General features: G+C 50.8%; 1 protein-coding gene across 1 annotated transcript in view; it reads right to left on the bottom strand.

The window, feature by feature from the left end:
• Nucleotides 1-1,757: 1,757 nt before the first annotated feature.
• Nucleotides 1,758-22,731, bottom strand: part of DLGAP2 (DLG associated protein 2) — a 685,607-nt gene continuing 664,633 nt past the window's right edge. Inside the window, exons 12-16 of the mRNA XM_055345374.1 lie at nt 21,080-21,165; nt 19,129-19,538; nt 9,993-10,084; nt 5,547-5,699; nt 1,758-2,051 (exon numbers count right to left, since the gene is read on the bottom strand). Of these exons, the coding sequence (XP_055201349.1) occupies nt 1,833-2,051; nt 5,547-5,699; nt 9,993-10,084; nt 19,129-19,538; nt 21,080-21,165 (960 nt within the window). The 3' untranslated portion in view covers nt 1,758-1,832. The remainder of the gene's footprint in view (nt 2,052-5,546; nt 5,700-9,992; nt 10,085-19,128; nt 19,539-21,079; nt 21,166-22,731) is intronic.

Below are 22,731 nucleotides of genomic sequence, written 5' to 3'. Positions count from 1 at the left end.
TTTTTCAAGGATATACATTCGTACTGATTTTTGCTTCCAAATATATTTTAAGGCTGTTTGGTAGGAGATACCAGATATGAGGCTCAATTTACAGGGTTTTGTTCTTAGGGAATTCTTAACTACTCAGCTTTAAAAAAGTAAAACTTTGAAGCTAAACATGCTTTACTATCCACTGTGCTCCAATGAACCCCATGCTTCGTGGAATGTGAGTATGAGGAAAAGGAGGACTGCAGGCTGAGCCGAACCCCGACGGGCGAGGGCCCCACCGTGGGCTCTCCAAGACGTGGTCGCCAGGCTGCAGCGGAGCAGGGGACATAAAGTGCGGGTCAAGCTGAGGGGAGAAAGTGCTACGGTAGGTGAGTCGGGGCTGCCCCGCCGTGCCGCACGCCTGGCGCCCCGCGGGCCAGCTGGGCCTGTGTCGGGGGGACACACCCTCTTCAGGTGCAGTCCTGCTCTCACCTTACGTTACAGTGAGGACTCCTAGTTTGGGACCGGAAGGAGAAATGTGACAGGCTCTTCCTCCAAGGACGTGTCTGAACGGGGACACATGGAGCATTGGAATGATGGTCACGGCGTCTGAATCTAATTGTACCAATGGAAAGCCTTTGCGTTCAAATCCTTTCTGCTTTTCTGTGGTGCCAGTCAGAATCCCGAAGACTAATTTCTTAAAGTCCACAGCTGGAAATCACCGTATGTGACTTTTTTTTTTTGTCATGTCTAAAACAGGCAAGAAGTATATTCTTGACTTTAGCAATACTGCATAGGACAAAAGAATTCTGGAAAAATACAAATGTAAACTACATTTCTTCTTTACCATTTAAACTGAGATATACTTACCACTCACATTCGTATTTCTTAAACTTTTTTTTTTTTTACAACATCACAACTGTCATTTGAAACAAGCAAACATTTTTTTAAGGGTACCCTGGAAAGTCAACTGATAGAGCAGTTTGAGAATATATATATACATCTATAAAAAAAATCACATGTCCATAAATGGGGACACTAAAGACGAGACTTGCGTGATAGAAGTTACAAAGGAATAAGACAAACAATGACGCTTGCATCAGAATGAGGGCCATGCTTTCTCTCTTCAGACTCCTGCTACAGGACACCCAGCCTTTCATGAGGCTTGGATCTCTTTGCAGATGTCACTCCCTCGTGTAGATGAACATTTGGCTTATGTTTTTGATTGTGTAGATGCTGTGCTGGGTAGTTTCAATGGGTTCAGACGTGGCTCCCCCGGGGTTTCCGGAGAACCTGGTGGCAGGGAGCTGGGTGGCTGGAGAGATGGCTTCTCATCCCCATAAACTTGGCACAAGGACCCCGGCGAGGGGTCCGCTGGATTCGGAGAGAAGCGCCCCCGGGGTGGGGCGGGTCTGTCTTCCCGCCCTTCCGGCCTCAGCATCTTCCTCCACGGTGTGTGCGGGGAGTCTGAGATGCGCCCACGGGTTGCTATTTGTTATTCTTGCCTCTGGTTATCACACGATTTATAAAAATATAAATAACAAACTGTAAGTCGGGTTCCATCTCGAGAGGGGGTTCTCGTGACCCCCCGAGGACAGAGTGGATCGGGTGGGTGGCCCTGCGCCCCACCGTCGCGGTCGCAGCGGACTGGCAGTCAGACGACCCCGCGATGAGGAGGAAGCAGCGGGTGTTCGGGCTGCGAGCGCGGCAGACGGAAACCAAGGCCTTCCAGAGCGTTCGTGGTACAGGGGACACCACGGGGCGCGTTCGGCGGAGACACGAGACGAAAATGACCATGTTGGGGAGAAACTGTACAAGTGTTTCCTTACAAAGCAAAAGGGGGAAGAGGGAGGGCCGCCCCGACCCTAGAGGCGCGTCTGGGCCTCGGGGATGTAGATCTCGATGCTGTCTGCGCGCTCCGAGGCCGAATTCTGGCGGAACGAGGCCGCCCTCTTGGCAGCCAGGAGCCGCCTCCGGGCTTCTTGCCGCTGTCTGTCCGGCAGGTCCAGAGACTTTTCTCTCGTGATGGGAAATTTCCCTTTGGGAGGCTTCTTTGGTATCGGAGGGGGGACCTTTCTTTCTTCCTGGAAAGCATCACAAGTCAAAATCGGGGAGATCAGGGGAGGTCAGCACCAGCCCGGGAGCCTGGTACCGCATGGGGTGATCGCACGCGGCCAGATGCCACCCAGGTGCCCGTGCCTGCCCACCCTGCGTCCTTGCCCATGACCTTGCCGCCTGCCAGGGGCATGCTGCCCATGACCCCTTCACCTGCTTCAGCGGCGGGGATATGGGTCTGGTCTTTTTTTTTAAAGGTGGGATCAAAGAATCTCATATGTTCAAATTGAGGAGTTGTCTGCATAAAGCACTGCCTTTTATTTTATTTTTTTTTAAAGATTTCATTTCTTTACTCATGAGAGACACACACAGAGAGAGAGGGGCAGAGACACAGGCAGAGGGAGAAGCAGGATCCATGCAGGAATCCCGACGTGGGACTCGATCCCGGGTCTCCAGGATCACGCCCTGGGCTGCAGGCGGCGCTAAACCGCTGAGATCCCGGGCTTTACACGTAAGGAGCTAAATCCAGCACCAGAACACTGTCTCCTCATTCCTGATTTATTTTATGTGGCCAGATAACTGTTTCTGCCATCTGAGCATTGGCAAATGCTCACTATTTCAAGGCCTCCAGTGTCCCAGGTACTTTGGAAGATGCCAGTTGACACCCCTGTCACATGCTACAGTCTTTTTTAACAGACTCAGGATTCTAAGGACCTTCATGAAAACCATCTTACGTGAGGGAACCATTGGCCAAATTCCCTATTATGGCCCTAAAACCCCTTGACATTAACTAGATAGATGATAGATAGATAGATAGATAGATAGATAGATAGATGATTGATTAGATAGATGATAGATGATAGACTGATGATAGACGATAGAGTTCTCAGCTTGGTAAGTAGATGCAAATAAATACTTCTGATCTTTAGCTCATGCTCTTTTTTTTAAGATTTTATTTATTTTATTTGAGAGAGAGCATGAGCAGGGGGAGGTAGAGGGGGAAGCAGACAACCCTCTGAGCAGGGAGCACAACCGGGGCCTCGGGTCCCAGGACCCCAGAGTCACGACCTGAGCCGGAGGCCGACTGAGCCACTCAGGTGCCCCTTGGATGACGTTCTTAAATAAGTTGAGAAAACAGGTATGTGCCTTTTCTAGAAAGCTCCATTCCATAGTTCTGCAGCAGATGCAATATGCGGTGCTTGTTATTGTTCTGGAGGAAAATCTGTGTCCCAAACCGCACTGCATTATTTACGTGTGTCCTTCCCAGCAGAGGGTGACCGAGCCATACACAGCTGATCACCCTCTCCCAGGAAAGGGTGCCCAGCATAAGGCCCAGAACCCCTTCCTTTTCTAAGCAGGTATTTAGTTTTTGGGGGAACCCCCACCCCGTGTCTTTCTCCCTTCAGCCTCTGCAAAAATCCAAATGGGCCAGACGTGCTGGGACGTTGTGGAGAAGGTGCAGCTTGCCATGCAGGGTGGACATGGACGGCAGGAACTCCCTGTGCTGCAGTGTTGGATTTGGTAGGAATATTGTTCTGGTGTTTGACACTTTATTCCCATGGCTTATTTTAAAATGACTTGGACCACAAAAAAAAAAAAAAAAAAAGGTCAGGGGGTCATCTGGATGGCTCAGTCAGTTGAGTGTCTGACTTTAGATTTGGCCTCAGGTTATGATCTCAGGGTTATGGGATCCAGCCCTGTTTGGGCTCCTCCCTCATAGGATGTGGAGTCTGCTTGGGATTCAGTCTTTTTCTCTCCATTCGCCCCTCTCCCCACTCCTTCCCTCCCTCTCCCTCTTAAAAAAAACAAATTAAAAAAATTAAAATGACGTGGACCGGCAGGAATGACTCCTTCCTGACTCTTGGGCAGGCATCTATGACGATGGAGTAACTGGTTTGTTAAAACTTTCAGCTCTTTCAGAACTTAGTTCTTGTGTTAAGCATATGACTGTATCTACCTACTTCTTTTCACTTGGTAGCCTCTGAAGTATGGGGCTGCAGGAGACACACATGAGTAATTCTTGTGGGAGTCTCCTATTTCTTTCTTTTTTTTCTTTTTTTAAAGATTTTATTTATTCATGATGAGAGAGAGAGAGAGAGAGAGAGAGAGAGAGAGAGAGAGAGAGAGAGAGGCAAAGAACATGCAGAGGGAGAAGCAGGCCCCATGCAGGGAGCCTGATGTGGGACTCGATCCCGGGTCTCCAGGATCACGCCCTGGGTTGAAGGTGGTGTTAAACCGCTGAGCCACCCAGGGATCCCCATGAGTCTTCTGTTTCAAGGGGCTCTCAGCCTCCAGGCGTCCATCCCGTGGTTGGAGAGGGTCGACCAGGTGGCCCTGCAGATCTACAGTGAGCAGGGGTCGGGAAACCCAGGGCACGAGGCCTCCATGTGAAAGAGCCGCTCATCGTCTGCACTGGGGTGTGTGTACCCTCAGCAGGAGGCTGTCTTCAGGTAAAGGACCATGGCTTAGGTAGAAGGGCTTGTATTAGTTGTCAGAAAACTAGAAGTGATTATTGCAAATCCTTAGACTAGTTTAGTGAGTTCTATTTTTAGTATTTTATTAGAATAACACTTTCACTGGCAGTCTTTACTTTTGATCCCCTTCACTTCAAACCCAAACCACAAATAGGACTTGCTTATGTACCACTGATGGCTTGCTGACAGCCTGTGGCTCCCTAGTCCCCTTTGCCCCGCTGTGTAAGAGGGGATCTGTCAGTCGTCTGCAGTGGCGTCTACGGCATCGAGCCCAGATGTCCACCAGGATGGTTGGCGGCACCTTGTGGGGAACAGTGATGATGATAATGATGGCTTCTATTCTAATTATCCACATAACAGTTCTCCACCACAGACTAACCCCACCGCCCCAAAGCATGTTGGGTTAATTTCATCATTTTATTTTGATAACGTCTACCTAGAAAATCAGATTATGATTACTTAGATTGTCTTTAAAATGTGTTAGGAAATCAATGTGTTTATTGCTGAATCAGATGTGCCTATTAGCCCTACTAAAGATGATATCTGCGGGATATCACAGGATCCTAATTAGTGGGAACTTTTAGCCTACTTAAGAGACAAGGCCAAGAGATCTATAGGAAGTTTACATTATCAAGCCGTTCAGTAAAGCTCAAAATGCCTTGTCTGCAACTGGAGATAAGCAACTAAAAAGTTTATCTACATCGGAAGCAGTCTTGGGACCAGATCTCAACCTTTCCCTGTGGCAATCATCTTAGTTTAATCCAACTAAACGTATGATGACAATTCAGAGGGTTCCCCTACGGGAAATGAGGCTGCGGATTTGCATGTGATGTTTCGCTTGTGTCCGAGAGATACAGCGAGGAAACAAGTGCTATTTGCTGCACCTGCGGTGACGGCCCTTCCACCACTGTACACACGTGCATGGATGACATTTCGATCCTGTACCACTAACCTAAGGCCAGGACGCACATCCCAGTGGAGCAGCACTTCCCTGCTGGGAGGGAGCAGGGACCAGGCTGTGGCGAGGAGCTCCCGCGGGGGCAGACTTACCTGTCTTTCCGGAGACTCTATGATCTTCCAGGCATTGAGCTTCAGCTGCTGCAGCTCATCGAACTTCATGCTGACGTCCTCGATGGAAAGCTGTAGCATGTCCCAGTAGCCTGCCAGGTCCTGGGACGTGGGTCTCGGCATGGCGCTGGGGTCCTGCGAACACACAAGCACGACTCAGAGCCTGCTCTTTCCTGCACGTGCCTTTCAAGGAGTCGGATTAGGGAGAAGCCCGGCTAATAGGAGCTCTGATGCCAATATTCGGGGGGACCCACACAGATCCAGTACCAGTTTATACAAGCATTTGCTGACATACTTCACAAACCCATAAATATGAAAAGCCAACATGCTGCGTGAGGCCAACTCCCACAGCGAGACCACTCTGCATAAAACTCTAATAGTGGCCACACGTCACTGGACATTCCCCCGAGCCCACAGAATGCACGACACCAAGAGTGACCCTGATGTAAAGCATGGACTCCGGGTGACCACGATGCGTCCACAAAGGTTCGTTGATTCTAAGTAAAGCACCTTCTGCTGGGGATGCTCGTAGTGCTCTGGGGGCGGGGGGCAGAGGCAATGGGAAATCTCGCTACCATCTTCTTGGTTGCGCTGGGAACTAAAGTGCTCTAAAACAATAAAACCTATTAAAGAAGATCCATGTAGTATATTCACTCATTTCGTTTTGAAAATGCTTTCATAGCCTTGAGGATGGTGTGAATATCAAAGTTTCCCAGCGCTGGGCAGTTCCTGAAGCAGTGGGGCAGCTGTGCTCTCTGCCTCCCTGGGCGATCGTTGTGCAGACCGGTGGCCGGACAGGCACACGTGTCTGGTGGCGGTGGCGAGGGTCTGTTTCTGTTTGCTCTCTGACAGGTCTTGGCGCTAATTCCAATGGCCAGGGACACTCTACAAATGCACCGTGTGTTTACTTTGCTCCCACGCAGAGTCAAAGGTACACAAGGAATTCATGGACAAGTCCCCGCACGCACAGGGGACACCGCTGGGCCACAAGCCAGCAGCTGGGTGTGTTCATAATTTCTGTGCATGGTCTGCATTTAAAGTTGGGTAGCTTTCCAAGGTTGGAGGCACCTGTCCAGCCCTTTCCCACACCACCTGAGGATGGCAAGCAACCGCGGCCCAGCGGTGCCTCCGTGCCCTAGGCAGGAGTCACCCTCTACCCTCCTGGAGGCAGGTGGGGCTGAGACCCCTGGGTTAAGTGTAAAATGTGCAATTTTCAGCTTACTGGTAGGTTATTCACAGTAGGCACAATGTCCTCTACCTGGGTCTTGGTCCCTCGGGGCGGCTGGAGGGGACCCCACAGAGGGTGGCTTGCGGACAAACGTGCTACTCTGCTGGAGGCTGGGCGCCCCGGATCAGGTCCCAGTGTGGATGTGATCTGCGGAGATCCTTGTCCAGGCGGCCGATTTCTGGCTGTGTCCTCACGTGGAGGGAGGGGCTGTGGGTGCTGTGGAGTCTCTTTCATAAAGACACTGACCCCATTCATGGTGGCTGCACCCGAAGGCCTCATCACCACCCAAAGTCAGCACCTCCTAATGCCATCGCACTGGGGGGCAGTGTCTCACACGTGAATTTGGGGGGCACGTTCAGTCCATAGCACATCAGACTGATGGCATTTGTCCCCATTCTGCTGTGTGGACCGGCAGGCAGCCTGTGCAGGTGAGGGCGGGAGGGAGGAGAGCTGCTGCCCCCGCTGCCGTGTCCAGCTGGCTCGTCCATGGAAGCCCGGGGGGGCATCGGCGTCCACAGGGTGACTGGCAGTGGGCTTGCGGGTCCAGCTGGGCTTCCGGGAACAGGTGCTCGCTGGGCCAGGCCGCCCTACCTTGCAGGCAGCACGGTCCACTGGGTGCAGGCTCTTCCCCTCCTGTGAGCCTGAGCTCAGCCCCGGCTCGTGAAGAAAACCGGGACAAACCTGTTGCCACGGGGCACGGTCTGGCCGGGACAGAGCAAGACCCAGGACACACCCCGCGGCCTTTGGGGAGGCGGTGGGCGCCAGGAGGCTTCTCCCACGGAGTCTCTAAGGGCTCGTTGTGTTCCTTTCTCCTGGAAGACTTCCCAGACACAACGAACCTTCTTTGTTGCTGTGGGTTTGGTGGGGAGATGCCTGAACGTGGCTGAAGGAAGCAGCGGGGGCGCCCTGCGATCTCCGGGGTCAGGGTGCCGGGCTCTGGTCATGTCTTCAAAGAGAAGAGCTAAAGAAGCTTTCCTGGCGAGCTGCAGCCTCCACGGACAGGACCCTTCACCTGCCTGGGGCAGCCGGGCACAGCCAGGATCTGCCTCCGTGCACGCCCTCTACTCTCTTCTGGGGGAGCTGCTTGCCTGTGTCCACTGGACATTCGGGGGCCATGAAATGTTCATCAGCCTGTTTCTAGATGTCAGCAGTGTGCACGCCTTCCTCCTCCTCCAGCAAAGCGACAGGGTGCTCTTTCCCCATGAGAGTCACGTCACCGAGAGTTCACGCGGCTCGCTTCCCGCCATCAGAGGCCCCCGTGACACGGACTCTGGGGCTCCCGTGTCCTGGGCCATCGTCCTCAGAAGGGTTGGGAAGCCTGGCCCGGGGCACACACAGGGTCACGGAGGTCTGAAGGGGACTCTGGGGGGGGATGCTGCGCGGCTGGTCATGGAGCCCCTGGATGCCTACGGCTCGAGGGCAGGTCTTCTCGGCCTTGTCTGCATCCTCATAATGCGATGAATCACCCCTACATCCTTGCCTTGAAGAATCTCTGCTTCGTTCAATCCATTCTAAACATCGGGGAGGGGCTCTGGCTTATTTTCTGGGGTCCTTCCTTTGATTGAAAACTAGCTGGTCCCCTAAATCTCCTCCGGCAGCTAGTAATGCTGCTTGGGACCTTGGACAAAGCCACCTGCCTATGCTCCAGCACCTCTGTCGGCCTGGCCTACCTCAGACACCCACCCTCTCCAGCAACAAATGCTGCAGACTTGTTTTTTTTTTTTTTTTTTTTTTTTTTGCTTGTTTATTTCATTTTTGGTCAAATCCTCGGTAGAAGCCAAGAGAAATGAAGCAGCCACAACACGTATTTCAAAACTCAAAAAGGATTTTTTTAAAGATTAGCATAAAATGCAATCTGACATGTGTAAGAAGCATCAAAAATATTAGGAGGGGTGATTTAAAATCTACTATTAGCTGCTTCTGGCACAGGGGACAGGGACATTTTATAAGCTTGCAGAATGTTTTACATGTCTTTACTGCATGTCGGGTGCTTTAGGTAATGAGTTCCTGAAGACAGTAACTACCTGTGCTTACCCGACTCAGTGTAGCTCGGCACAGAGCTACGTAAAGGCCTAAATCCATTCCGTCAAAGACAGTGACCGAACAGACACGGAGGAGGCGGCAGGGACGTGCTCGCTGAACACGGCGAGCGGGCGCTCCGCAGCCGCATGTTCCTTCCAAGGGACGCCGAACCTTCCCGTTCCCCTTTCCTAAATGTTGCTTATGACTTCATGTCACAGCAGACACAGGGGTCACTTTAGACACTTTGTGATGAAATTCAATGGGGTTAACTGGAAAATATCAGAGAAAACGTACTTTGTAACAATCCTAATTAAAAGGGATGAATTGGCAGCTCTCCTGGGCTTTGCTCCCTCTGATGTGTAAGAACATTCTGTAAATTCACGTCTCCTTGCAAATTAAAACAGCAAAACAAGACAAAGTGAAATCACCGAGCGCCATCACTACCACGATGCACGGACCTACTTGTATTTTAATGAAATGTTTGCTCTGAAAGAAATCAATCTACCTACGAAATAGCCTATATAGGAATGTGAGTACTGCTCAGTTATTTCTACAAATGACATTAAATTGACATTTTCTTTAAAGAAACGTGTGTGTACGTGTGTGTGTGTGTGGGGGGGTCTCTTTCATGAAGACACAGCAAGTACGTATACATAAGCGTATCTTTTTTTTTTTTTACGTAAGCGTATCTAAACATACACGTGATTTTTCTTTTTCTTTGACGTTCAGGACGATCAGAGCCAAGTTTAACGCCAACTGTGTTACCTATTCCTGGTGTATGCATTTCACTCCTGGCAATGAAATATGAAGCCCTAATCGTTCTACGATCCCTTCTGACTCTCTTTGCCGCTGTGAATGTGCTGCTTTGGGCCATGTCATGTCGCGGTCTCCGTCGGTGACATCTGCCCCACGGCTCTTCCTGTCCTGCCTCCCTCCGGAGGCTCCCAGGCAGGTGGACACGGCAGCCGGAGGTGCCCCAGGGCTCGGGGGGCCGTCTCCCGTGCCACCTGCTCCCTCTCCCCTGGCACTGCCTCGCCGTGGCCTCTTCACCACCCTGAACCCCAACCCGGGCAGCGCCTTGCCCTCGTCCCTGGTCCGCAAAATCCCAGGTAATGTTCTCAGACCCGAGCAGAGAGAGTGGACACTAGGGAACCGAGGTCCCCCGAGGATTTGCTCACCATGTTCTGTTGGCACAGCCAGTAAAACTGCTGGAACTTCTGGGACATCAGAAGCTGCGCGCTCCCCACAGCACTCCTGATTTTACCAAGAACTGCAGACAAAACAAAACAAAAAACAGGTTTAAAACTAGGTGCATGGAAAACGAAAAGCAAGAGTGTCACATGAAAGGAGTAAAGTGCAAAAAGCATGAGTTACTCTCCCCCTTTCCTGAAGATGAAAACCTTGAATCTACTGTGCTGGGCACGTCCCCTGACTGAAGTCTGTTCCCGTCTGTCTCATGTCTGATTCTTGAGGGAAATCCAAAGCTGTCCATGTAGTAGCAGCTGTTGGGCTACTGCTCGTCAGTGTTAAGACGAGTGGAGTCTGGAAGATGGTCTATACCGCAGGAGGCTTCTCCTGTTTGGGGCACTGAGGTGGGGAACTCACTGAGGTGAGTGCCCCAAACTGGAGATGCTGCTCAGATAAGCCCGACGATACAGCACAGGCAGGAATTAAAAAGACATTAGGTACCGCTTGCTTCTTATGGGCTCCATGAATGAAGATGTTAACTCCTAATTTCTAGAAAACCACATTGATCTTGGCTACCTCCCTGGACGCTAGTGAGTAACCTGCTAGGGGGAGCGCGTCTCACCCGGGAGGGCAGGGGCTGCGCAGGGACGGGCCGCAGGTGCGTGGGACCCATCCGCTCCCACCCGCGGCTCCTGCGGCGGCGGCGGTCACCGGTCACCGCCATGGGCCCACTCGCCAGCCCATCCAGCACGGACGTCCGCAGGGACGACGTCCTCCCACGCCTGGGAGCCCGCTGCCACGGGCGACAAGTCTCCACATGACTTCTAAGTTGTAGGACTTTAATCCAACAGCACTTTTCAATACAAATCAGTAATACGGTTTTGTCAGCGGACAGGACTGCAGAAGCGTAGGGATGAGCATCTCTGCAAGCCAAGCCGTGTGCGTGGGGCCCGGGGGCTGCTGCTGTCCAGGCGCCTCCACGCCTGCCACCTGTCCCCGCTCTCACACCGGCCTGGCCGCCGGTGGCGCCATCGTGACTTCGGAAATAGAAGCTTTGGAAGGTCCCGGCTTGTGTGACTCTCAGGCGCCTCGGAATCCGCAGGGACCCCCTCCTGCCGCTGCGCCCCGAGCCCGTTCACCCCGCCTGCGGCCGGGCATGCCCCCCGCCGCCCAGAGCCATGGCAGCTGGGCCAGGAGGTCACCGAGGCCCTTGGCCGCTGGCCGCCATCGGAGCGGAGGCAAGAAGCACTGTGCTCCCGTGCTCACGGGGCCACCCGTGTCGGACACGTCTGGACTCCAGGTTCATCTGAGGAGGGCGGACCAGAGCTCGTGTCCTGCCTGGCTCAGCTCGTCTGGAGGCCCGTCCCGTCCTGTCCTGGTCCCTCAGGAGTGCCCGGGGTGCCCGTGCCGGCCCGCAGGGTGCACTCGGCCGCCGAAGCCTGGGCTATGCCCCACCTTGTCCCGCACGATCTCCAGACCCGAGTGATGTTACCAGGTGGCCTCCAAGCCCAGGGCCTGTGAGGCTGACTCGCTGTGCCCAGGCTGCTGGGCCTTTGCCTCGGCCTTGCTCTGGAGGAGCTTCAGAGGCCACGGGGCCCACGGCCTCAGGACCCGAGGGACGAGATGCTAGGAGGCTGCAGGACCGGAGGCCCCGAAATAACCCGTGGGCGCGCCCGAGCCACGTGGTGACCTACCGGGGCCTCCACAGGGCAGTGGGGCGAGCACAGCATCTGTTCCCTGAAAGGGGAGCATCTGGCATCATGTGCAACATGTTCGCAAAATGATTGTCTGCAGGACAGGACATTGGACTTAAATGCTTCTTAATTTAATTTCTTTTATTTTCTTGTCTATCAGGAACTCAGATTGCTATTCCCTGGGGCTTTATTATTAACATTTTCACACATACAGAAGATCTGAAAGAAAAGTGTCCACATCACTTAGAATCAGCAATTAACAGTTTGCCATGTGTGCTTGTTTATTTGCCTGAACCATTTGAAAATAAGCTGTAGCCAGTCCATCACCTGCCGTCATCCCGTGCAGCCACCCAGTCCTTGTCATTCCTAAGGAGCAAATAATTCTCTCGTGTATCTAATTCTGCACTGCTTCTAGAATATTAAAAAGGACTTTAGCACATGTGACTTTTAATAAAAGTGAATACATTGGATGACATTGTGGCATCCTTTCAGGCTTAAAAAATATCTTCATGCATCTTGATACCCGGGCCTGGGTGTGTTCTGCAAATCCATTTCAAGAAGGGCTTTCCCTGCTGAAACCCACCTCCTGGATCTGATTTCCCAGAAGGGAGTGGTGGCCAGGACCCCAGGAGAAGGCTGTGCAGGGGGAGGGGAGGGCCTGGGGCTCAGGACTGAGTGTGCCCTGAGGACAGAGGGGGGGCAGGTGCTGGAACAGAGAGAGGGCAGGTGCAGGGATGGGGGGGAAGGTGCAGGGATGGAGGGGGACAGGTGCAGGGATGGGGGGACAGGTGCAGGGATGGGGGGTAGGTGCAGGGATGGGGGGTAGGTGCAGGGATGGAGGGGGACAGATGCTGGGATGGAGGGGGCAGGTGCAGGGATGGAGGGGGCAGGCAGGTGCAGGGATGGAGGGGGTAGGTGCAGGGATAGAGAGGGGAAAGGTGTATGGATGGAGTGGAGGCAGGTGCAGGGATGGAGGTGGGAAAGGTGCAGGGATGGAGGGGGCAGGTGCAGGGATGGGGTGGACAGGTGCAGGGATGGAGGTGGGCAGGTGCAGGGAGGATGGTGGCAGAGCAGAGCCAGAGCATCTCCTCAGAGCGGGGAAGGCACTTTATCCTCCACTCACATGTTGATCCCCCAAATGGAACACGTTTCTCTAGCTCTGGTCTCACTGCTGCCCAGTGGAGGAATTATCTTTGTTTCGAAATGCTGAATTTCCACTGTAACCTGGGAGACCGACGGAAGACTTAAAGGGAGTTGGTCCGGTCGGGCCATCGCTGCAGGAATACACAGAAGGGACAGATAAATGTTCTCCTCTGCACTGACAGTGTTTCCCTAAATGGGAATTAGAATTCAATCAGTTTTATGCAATTTGAAGTTTCGCCCCCTAATTTTCATATTCTTCTTAAAATGTAGTTCAACAGCCGTATTCTTATAAAGTACTTCGATTTAATCTTTGACACATCATGGGCAATACCCTGGTGTTGATTTAATGTAGTGAAGAGTCGTTATAAAGGGTGTAAATTGATTATTGCTCGGAAGAGACAATGAACGTCGAAGAGCAGCTTGCTGAGGGGGGTCCGCAGCTCCAATGCAAGCACCTTCCCATAATTGCCAAGATTTTGAAGTGAAAAATTCAATTTATTCTTTTCCACTATACTTCCCTAATGTCATAGTTTAGACACTTTCTTTCAAGAGCTGCAGATAAGGGCTAACGCTCACCAGAATGCAAATTTACGAAGAACCTGATACAGCGCTTGCCTTTGACGAGCAAAGAGATTTGATTAGCTCACTTGCTTTTTTTTATTTTTCACGCACCTTCTACAATTCCCAATTCTTTCTAAATTCTCTATGAAATGCCAGGACGTTAACACCATTCTTTCGGAATCTGAAGTTGATTTTTGTGGAGTTCACAGAGTCTGAAATGATCATCGAATATTTACTTCCTGTCTGATCTGTTGGTTCCTCTGCGGCTGACTCTGCAGCAGGCGTGGGAAGATCGCTGCTCCACCGACGACCCCCTTCACGGTCTCAGGCGTTACCATTCTCATGTTTATCGAGTGCGAGTTTCTGTGTCTGCTCCCGTTTTACGTGGCCGTTTGTTGCCTGGCACGGGCGGGCCACGCCCATAGGCACCTTTCCATCAGAAGGTGGGGGGTGGCGGCTGTCCCCCGCGCCCTACGCTTGGCAGGTCCCCCATGAGCACGTGGCATCCGCTCTGCTCAGGGCGGTCTCCGTTATATTTGCTTCTCCACAGTTCATCATCTTCTCTGCTGATGCGGGACGTCCAGGCAAACTGCAGATACAGGGCAGCTTCTCTCCGGCCCATTGCCTCCCCGTCCCCCTGAGTTCAGGTCGCCCTGAGCCATCTGTGCCTCTTCCCTGCGCCCGCTGCACAGTCTATGCCCTGGGTGTCGCTCCCTCCAGAAGTCACGGCTGGGAGTGGTAAAGAGGGGCCCTCAGGTGAAGGAAGCACTAGAGACCCCGGTCCCCGCAGCCTCGGGGTCTGTGGTTCTACACATCCGACCAGGTGGGGTCAGGTTATTAGGTCCTTTGGGCACGAGAATCTGCCAACACCTGTCCAACGACCCCACTGCCGAGTACCTCAGATGGTTCATGTCTCTGTGGACCTACTGAAGGAAAACTTCGTGGCTTTGGGACCATTGCTTTTATCTCAGAAAAACGCTCTCTTTGTTTTGTTTCACTTTATGCCATTTACCCATCAGGTTTAACATAACTAATAGAAAAATCCCCAAGTGTCAGTATAGCAATGGTTTACAATCCTTCCAGAATGGATCTTTCAATAACCCAACAATAGGAAGCCTGCATGAACAGGACTTAACTTAAACCAGTATTTATTGGGGCTCATGAGAGTTTTTATTAACTGTAGAAGGTTGAATGGGTCTAACTTCATTCAATTGGTTCAATAAGCTGTGATTATAAAATTATAATTTTGGGAAGAAATTATTTTATGCGATGGAAATTTCAATATTCGGACCTCAGAGTTCTAGTTTAACAAGCCATTTAACTTAATCTTTAGTCTTTAAAGGTGCCATCACCAATAAACCTATATCTGTTCTTACAACTAGTGGAAGAATCAGAGGTTATGTTACTTTTTAAAAATTATTAGGAAAACATTGAAACTTGACTAATATCGTGCTAGTTTTAATGCAAAGCATGCAGAAGGGATATAATAAATGTTATGTCACTTCTGTCCACAAAAAGATCAAGACATCCAGGCAACTTCAGGAAAGAAATCAATAGAATCAGAAAAAGTATCAATTGGATCCATTCTGTTTTCTGCAGCCAAGTCCTCCAGCAATGTGATCGTATTAGTTACTAAATAGTACTGGGAAAGCCGCCCACCAAACAATGTCATTAGCTGGTATCTGCACAACCGGGAGGACACAGGATACTCCCAGCCCCTAAGTGAGGGCAACCAGGGCCTGGGAAGATTTCGGGTGCTGTGCTTGTATGAGGGTGTGAGCAGGAGCGTGAGCATCCTTGCTTACGAGGACTGTCCATGCTTCCACCCTCCCTTCCCTCCCATGTCTCCACTGCAGAGCACTTCAGGCCAGACACCATCGGGGGATAATAAATGCACCCGACACTATCACTGCATTCAAGGAGCCGAAGGTCTCCGATGACGGCGAGGGGCAGAGCTTTGGAGAGACACCGCGGCTGTCCCGTCCTCCAAGGAGCACACGTCCCCAGGCATGGAGGTGCCGCAGCAAAGGGGCTCCTTCCCACAGGCAGGTAGACGCGCCCTCTGGTCTGTGCCAAGTGAAGTCTCGAGACGGGGGCTCCCATCGGTGGGCTTCTTTCCAACACCCTCCCCTCTCGGCTCTTCTGCTGCTCAGCTGAGTCCAGCTCCCCAGGAGGCCCAGCACATGCCACCTTCTTACTACCTTCCCCGTGGAAAGCGTCTCACACCTGCGAGTTTCCAGAGCTCCGTTCTGCATGTCTCCCACCACACGTGATGTGTTCTGCTTGCTGTAAATAGTCCCGTCCTGGTCCCACTGCTCTCGGTCACTGCAATCCGTGTCTGCACTGCTGGTCACTCCCCGCCAGCCTATGGTCTATGTGGCGGTGGCAGGCTGACGGCCCGTATCAGTAAATATCCGTTGAATGTTTACATTAATGCGAGAATCCAAGAAGAAGACCCCAAAGTTTAAAAAAAAAAAGGTGTTTAGGGAATTGCAACTGACAGGCAGCAGGAGGTCACGTTCTGCTATAGCTGGCTGAAGAAGAACGTGCTCGCCAGACGTCTCACGTCAGGGCAACTGAAATCTAAATACTGTATTTCCTGAGGGGATGGAACCTTGGGGCTGATCTGGGTCACTGCAGGCCACCAGAGTGAGTTCCGTACACGGTACCTTTACGCGCCATCCCCAGAGCATTTCTGAGTGCCCCTGGGACAAGGCAGTCACCACCTAGCATGATGAGGCTTCAGCGCCAAAGCCTTTAGATCTTTGGTGTTTAGTCTGAAAAGCAGTTTGCCCCCTTCTCCCTCTTAGTTTCCAGTGGCTAAGTGACGATGACCTACGTCTACATTTTATCAGCTCTGGGATTCTCTCTGGAAACTAAATGGGTGTCCCCCCAGCTACGGGGGTCAGTGGAGCACACGGCCGAGCCTGGGACTCAACATTCCTAAAACAGCAGAAGAAGGTCGTCCACAAGACCACAGGTGGGAAGGAAGCCACGCAGGGAGCGGGTTTCCAGTAATTTAGTAACTTCGGGCAGCACTGCTTTTGACAGGAGTTGGCCCTGACCTGGCCTCTTGACTCCACCCCGCACTGTGGGATCTGGGGCAAGGTATTAACCTCCTTAGCCCTGGGTCTCCTCATCTTTAGGATGGCGACCTGCTCTCTGCGCACCACACCACGGTGAGCACTGAACGAGAGCAAAGAAATTCTCATAAAATTTGGCACGGGAGTGGAGCTCAGTACGGCTGGCTTAGAGATCTCTTCTTCTAAAACAATATCCTTGGAAAATATGCAGGACACCCTACATATGGAAAACCGTGATCCTGCTCTGTGTCACCTTCCAAACACAGCAGCGGCTGGCGTCTCCAGCTGTTGTGCACACAAAGGGAGACCAGCACTTCTCGGATGTGTCCTCAGTGGTGTGAACTCAAATGATGACAGGATCAAATTGATCGATGCCTTATCGATGCCTTATGGAGCCGAGACCTGACATCTCCGAGCCTTCCTCCTACCTCCTCCTCGACCGTGTTCTCTGAAGCCACAGGAAGGGGGAGCACATCCCAAGTGCCCCCCAGCCCACCCCCCGCAGGTCTACACCCGCTGACCCTGGGACACGGCCGGGCTGACCGCCTAACCCTGATTTCGCATCACCTTAGGCAATTTAGTTTTTCTGTGTTTTGTCTTTGTTTTTTTTTTTTTTTTTTTTTAAATATTTTCTTTTTTTTTAATTTTTTTTATTTATTTATTTATGACAGTCAGAGAGAGAGAGAGGCAGAGACACAGGCAGAGGGAGAAGCAGGCTCCATGCACCAGGAGCCCGACGTGGGATTCGATCCCGGGTCTCCAGGATCACGCCCTGGGCCAAAGGCAGGCGCCAAACCACTGCGCCACCCAGGGATCCCTGTGTTTTGTCTTTGTGATAAAAGTTATAATCCCTGTGACCATTAAAACGATTTTGCCAGTCTGAAACGCATACTGACAAGTGAGAAAACGCTGCAGGAAACGGGTGATTTTTAAATATCAGAACGGTGAGTCACCACCCCACTAAATGTACCCTAAACAGATAATAAATTTGGACAAATGTATGTGGACAGTCTGAGACACCCATCGGCCACAGCCCGCCGGGGAGCAGGTTCAAATGCTTCGCCATGGCAATGCCCCCTCCAAACCACTCAGGGTCTAATATCTACCCAGGTAAACAATGTGTGGAATTTGGTGATTAAGAGAGAAATGTGGGGAAAGATAATTAGTAATTTAAAGGCAATCTCTCTCTTCATAGGTTAGTAAGTCCTGACAGCTAGAGAGCAACACACCAATTAGTTTCCCAGCTTTACGGATCCTGCAACCTTTTACTGTAAAGCCCATGTAAAGTCATCTCTGTGTTTCCATTTGTAGGATGACTGACACGTTGTTCTACCACAGCAGCCATCTCGACACATAATGTCAGGGCACAATTCCCAAGGATGTCACCTATTGTCTTGAAATGGAGAATTTAGAGGCATCTTGGGGGCTCAGCGGTTGAGCGTCTGCCTTTGGCTCAGGGCGTGACCCCAGGGTCCCAGGATCGAGTCCTGCATCGGGCTCCCTGCATGGAGCCTGCTTCTCCCTCTACCTGTGTCTCTGCCTCTCTCTGAGTCTCTCATGAATAAATAGATGAAATCTTAAAAAAAAAAAAAGAAATGGAGAATTCATAGCAACCTAGCAAATATACAAAGGAATTCACAGAAAAAAAGAAAAAATACTTTAAAGGGAGCAAGATCTGTCAGGTCAAGACATTCAGAAATGCCTCTGTGAAACCACATTTTGGTAAAAAAAAAAATGTTAGTTCTAAGTACGTTGCAATTACTCTTGTATTCCTGGTTGATAAACAAAGACAGGTGGTATCTATTTAGAAATCACACACAGCGATTCACCAAGGAGTCTGACAATCCTCAAGACAGGATTCCTCGGGTCAATGGAGGCAGGTGGAGAGGGAGGGATGTTGTCCCTTTCCGCACAGAGGGGCAGGGACCCCCAGAGCCAGACGGGCTGCAGTGGATCTGCCCTGTGGGCCCCAGGTTGGGGCGTCACAGGGATTCCCGCTCAGCACGGGGCCGGGAGGGCCGGAGCAATCTCTGCTCATCTCCAACCTCTCCCTGGCATAAAGTCAACTCAGGGGCACCTGGGTGGGTCCGTCAGGTAAGTCCGACTCTTGGTTTGGGCTCAGGTTGTGATCCCAGGGTGCTGGGATTGAGCCCCCTAGTGGGCTCCCTGCTCAGTGTGGAGTCGGCTTCTCCCTCTCCCTCTGCTCCTCCCCAGCTCACATATGCCCTCTCTCGAATCAATAAATCAATCAATCTTTAAAAAAATAAAACCAGCTCAATTCCTTGTACACATGGGACAGTAAAGGTTCTAGAAACCCATGGAAACACTCCACGTCAAGGCACTGCCAGAATTCAGGAGAATGGGTACGTGGGGAGAGGTACAGGACCCACCGAGCCCACAGTCAGCACCCATCAGGCTCATGAGCTAATAAACCCCCAAAGGATCCCTGTGGACGCTTTGGCAGTTGCTTTTCTGTTCACTTACTTATCTGTTTTCTGGGAGTTGAGTGGGATGCGGTGGGAAGCACGTTTGTTTTAATCAACCCAAGAATCAGAGGTGGCTTCCCCCTCTCACACTGCCATTTGCCCGTTTGCTCTACTGACCCAGGACCCATGTCATACGCCAAGGGGAGGCTGTGCTCTTACTTTCCTCTGAGAGGTCATTCTCCTCTGCCTCTCGCTCCATGTCCTTACACCAGCCTTCCATCCTCTTCGTCTCTGTGTGCAGCAGCTTCACAAACCACGAGCCATCCCTCCGGCATGGGGACATCCTGCCGGTTTCCGCTGTCTCCATGGACGGCTCCAGCCAGGGGTCTGCAGGGGGCAGGGTGGCAGTGTCCACGGGGGTCCTGTAGTCTTCTCTGTAACTGAAGAGCCCCTGGGTCCGAACAGTTCTTACTGCCCCGTACTGGGTGGGCGTGCTGGGCTCCGAGTGCCGCTGGAAGGAGGGACCGAACTGCAGCCCTTTGTCCTCGGTGCTCACGGGGAAGCCCTCCAGCTCCAGGTCTGCTTGCACGGCGGCTGTCACGCTGTTTGAACGCTTGAAACGTCCGTGTCTGCGGAGGAGAGATGGAAAAGGAATGGAACTTTCTGAGCTGACTTTGTGCAGCAAACCCTCCCCGGATCACACGCGACACTCCTGCGCTGCCCCAAACAAATAACTCAAGGGAAAGAGGAAACTTTTCATCTTTTTACTACAATTTTGGTGTTTCAGCCATGAAAGAACATTGGGTTTTGCAAATGATTAACCTCTGACATCTACCTAAGTCTCAAGGCCTAAGTAATGCCCACTTAACCTCAAGCGCATCGCAGGAGGCCGTAGGGGTGACGTACTGCAGGAAACCCCTGCCTCGCACAGTTACTGCCCTTTACAAATATGCTGCAAGTTCACAAAACTTCCATGTGTTGCATCCAGGTAGCAGGAAGGCTGTGTTGCTCCTTTTATGTAAATGGCTTCTGTACCCTACTGAGTTTCAGTGACACATTTCAGGGCATGAGTCTCTTCTCCTATTGGAATAACTTCATATCATCCCCATTAAGTCTCTTGTGCAAAATAAGGAATCCAAATTCCAGCTTTAGCAGGTGTTTTAAAAACATTTCCATCCCGTGTACTGGAAGGCCACCCATTCCCGCACAGACAGTTACTGAAGTGATGGGCAGGAAAAGGCTTATAATTGGAGTCCGGATACCGCTGGGTGAGAACTGTATGTGTGGGGTGGGGGCGGGGGCATCCAAATGAACCTGAACTACACATTTTGGCTTCTCACCAACTGAACCCTCATCTGGCAACAGCTGTGTATGCAGCTGGTTAATGAGTCTGCCACTTAGTGTCTTTGCTGGAGGCAAGGAAGGGGAGAAGAAGCTGGTGATGGCGACGGAGGCCAGCAAGCCCAGGTCCCCATGCAGAAGCCGTCTGCATCCTAAGTGGTCTACAGGGAACCTGGGAAGCCATTAGTTTCTGGTCTGAATTTCTCTGCAATCAAAATCTTTATTGGCTGGGTCCTAAAACCCTCCACGATGAGCTATGTCCCCCGGGGCTTTGCCAACTAGACGCTAACTGAAGTTGCAGATGTAACGGTGCTCTCATTAAAATTAGTTATTTATGAAATTTACAAGATATATCTTTTAAATATAAAATAATCACCCTGTCCTTGCGACAAAGAGAACATTACTGTAATAGGCACCCCTGTATGTTTGGTTTGAAATCATGCTGTAGCTAAGGTTTTCATTTTCTTTCTTCTCTTTCTGTCTTTCTTTCACTTTTAACATCATCAGGTAAGGACACTCATCTGATTCACCCTCAAGCCCATCTGTTCCTCCTTTGGATGAAGAACTTTGGCTTTCAGGGCTGTCAGCAACTCTGCTTTCATAAGTGGTAAATTATGTTGGAAATAATTATTCCCCTGCTTCTTGCAAAAACAAGACGCAGGTGGATGTTAATTCATAATTGTACGGTAAGTTGAAAAGTATAAATATATGACCCTGTTTCCACAAGACATGAATTATTGATGGTCAGCATGATCTAGATATTTGCAATCAGGTTCTAACGGATCGCTCCTGCCTGGGAACATTGTCTATTTTGAAGGGGCTGAGTTACCGCTTCTCGTCTTCCACTTGGATGCCAACAGAGTGGTATTCCCGCAAGCCTCGGCTCTCTGTGTCAGAATCTGTGGCTGTTTCCACCTAATGCAACACAGAACATCTTATTTTAGAACTGAGACACGGGATCTGGGGAAGGGACTATTTGTGTGTGTGTGTGTGTGTGTGTGTGTTCATTAGCTGTAATTCATTACGCATTTAATTAATCCAGAGATGCACTTGACCCAGTAAAATCACAAAAAGAGGGAAATGCATTCATATTGGTGTAATTACATTGCTACTGTGTTCCATCAAAATTTACATAACTACTTGAACTCAGCATTGCACTCTGATCTCTTAAATGTATGCAAATAAAACTGCTTAGTTCAGCTAATGCAAAAAATAGTCTTTGTTGGATTGCATTATTATAGGACTTAAAAGGTCTTATCACACCCTACAGTGAAGGAAGTAAATATAGCACGAGCCAGATAGAGCTAACACAACACATAAGCAATTTAGTAGAATTATACTGATGGCTGCAGCCCACGTACAGAAACACACAGAAAGGGAGTCCTGCGTTTACTGGGAACACTGAGGCAATCTCTCCTCTGTACTACACACAGGCGTCTTACACCTGAGAACGGGACTGCCCAGCAAGGCCCTGCCCGAACAGAACAGAAACTGTGTATTGGAATCCGTCTCATGGGTCTATTAGCCAAAATGTCTCCCAAACCCACCAAGTGCTTTAGGACCCTTAGGAGGGTGGAGCCCACACACGAGGGAACCCTGGTACAGGTCATTTTCTTAAAAAAAAAAAAAAAAAACAAAACAAAACCAAACTCTCAGCACACACACAAAAATCTGTGAAACCAAAGGTTAATTAATCATGAATACTGTCCTGGCTACTCCAATGTCCCTTTCTTTTTTCCCCCGGAAAATATTACCTACTGTATCAGTGGGCCTTTGACTCCAATCTGAAATATCATAACTAAGTTGTAAAACACATCTTCTCTTAAAAATATTAATGATTGCCACAAGGGTATGATTCAAACCATTCAACAAATAATTATAGGATACTCTCTTCTGTGACTTACGAGAGACTGAGGTTGTAATTTGCGGTTGCCCTGTGGCCAAGCTCATGCCACTGAGGCCGGACTCAATTTGCAGCAAAGAGAAATAACGCACCAGGCACTGTGCTGAGAGCCTAATAAGCATTACTGCATGTAGTGTCCACGATACCCCTGCTGTTATCTCCTGCCACACAAAACAGCTGAGGAATCCGAGAAGGTGAATAACTTGTCCAGGGGTGCACAGCCCACTGGGGACAGAACGAGGATTTACACCTGAATCTGATGCACCGTGCTCTGCACTGAAGCCGTTTGGCCAGGATAAGTAGAGCCGCGTGAAGATGCTGGTGACTTACTGAGCCCGGGAGCGTGGCCGGGCACGCCCCCTTTCCGACTGGATTAATCCTGCACACGTGCAGAGGTCACACCTCCCTGGTGTTCGTGGTTTGACATCTGGGAGAGGACACGGGGTGACCACAGGCAGAGGGACATTTTTGCATCAAGATCCTAACCTTGCTGCTGTCTCTATAGGGGGTCATGGCTTTGACAGGCTTCACCCTCCTAGATATGAAGATCATTACTATTTTACACAAAAGGATTACAA

Source organism: Nyctereutes procyonoides, unplaced genomic scaffold (genome assembly GCF_905146905.1).
Source record: "Nyctereutes procyonoides isolate TBG_1078 unplaced genomic scaffold, NYPRO_anot_genome, whole genome shotgun sequence".
NCBI lineage: Eukaryota > Metazoa > Chordata > Mammalia > Carnivora > Canidae > Nyctereutes > Nyctereutes procyonoides.
The sequence above is the reverse complement of the archived record's forward strand: the minus strand, read 5'-3'. Positions and strand labels throughout refer to the sequence as shown.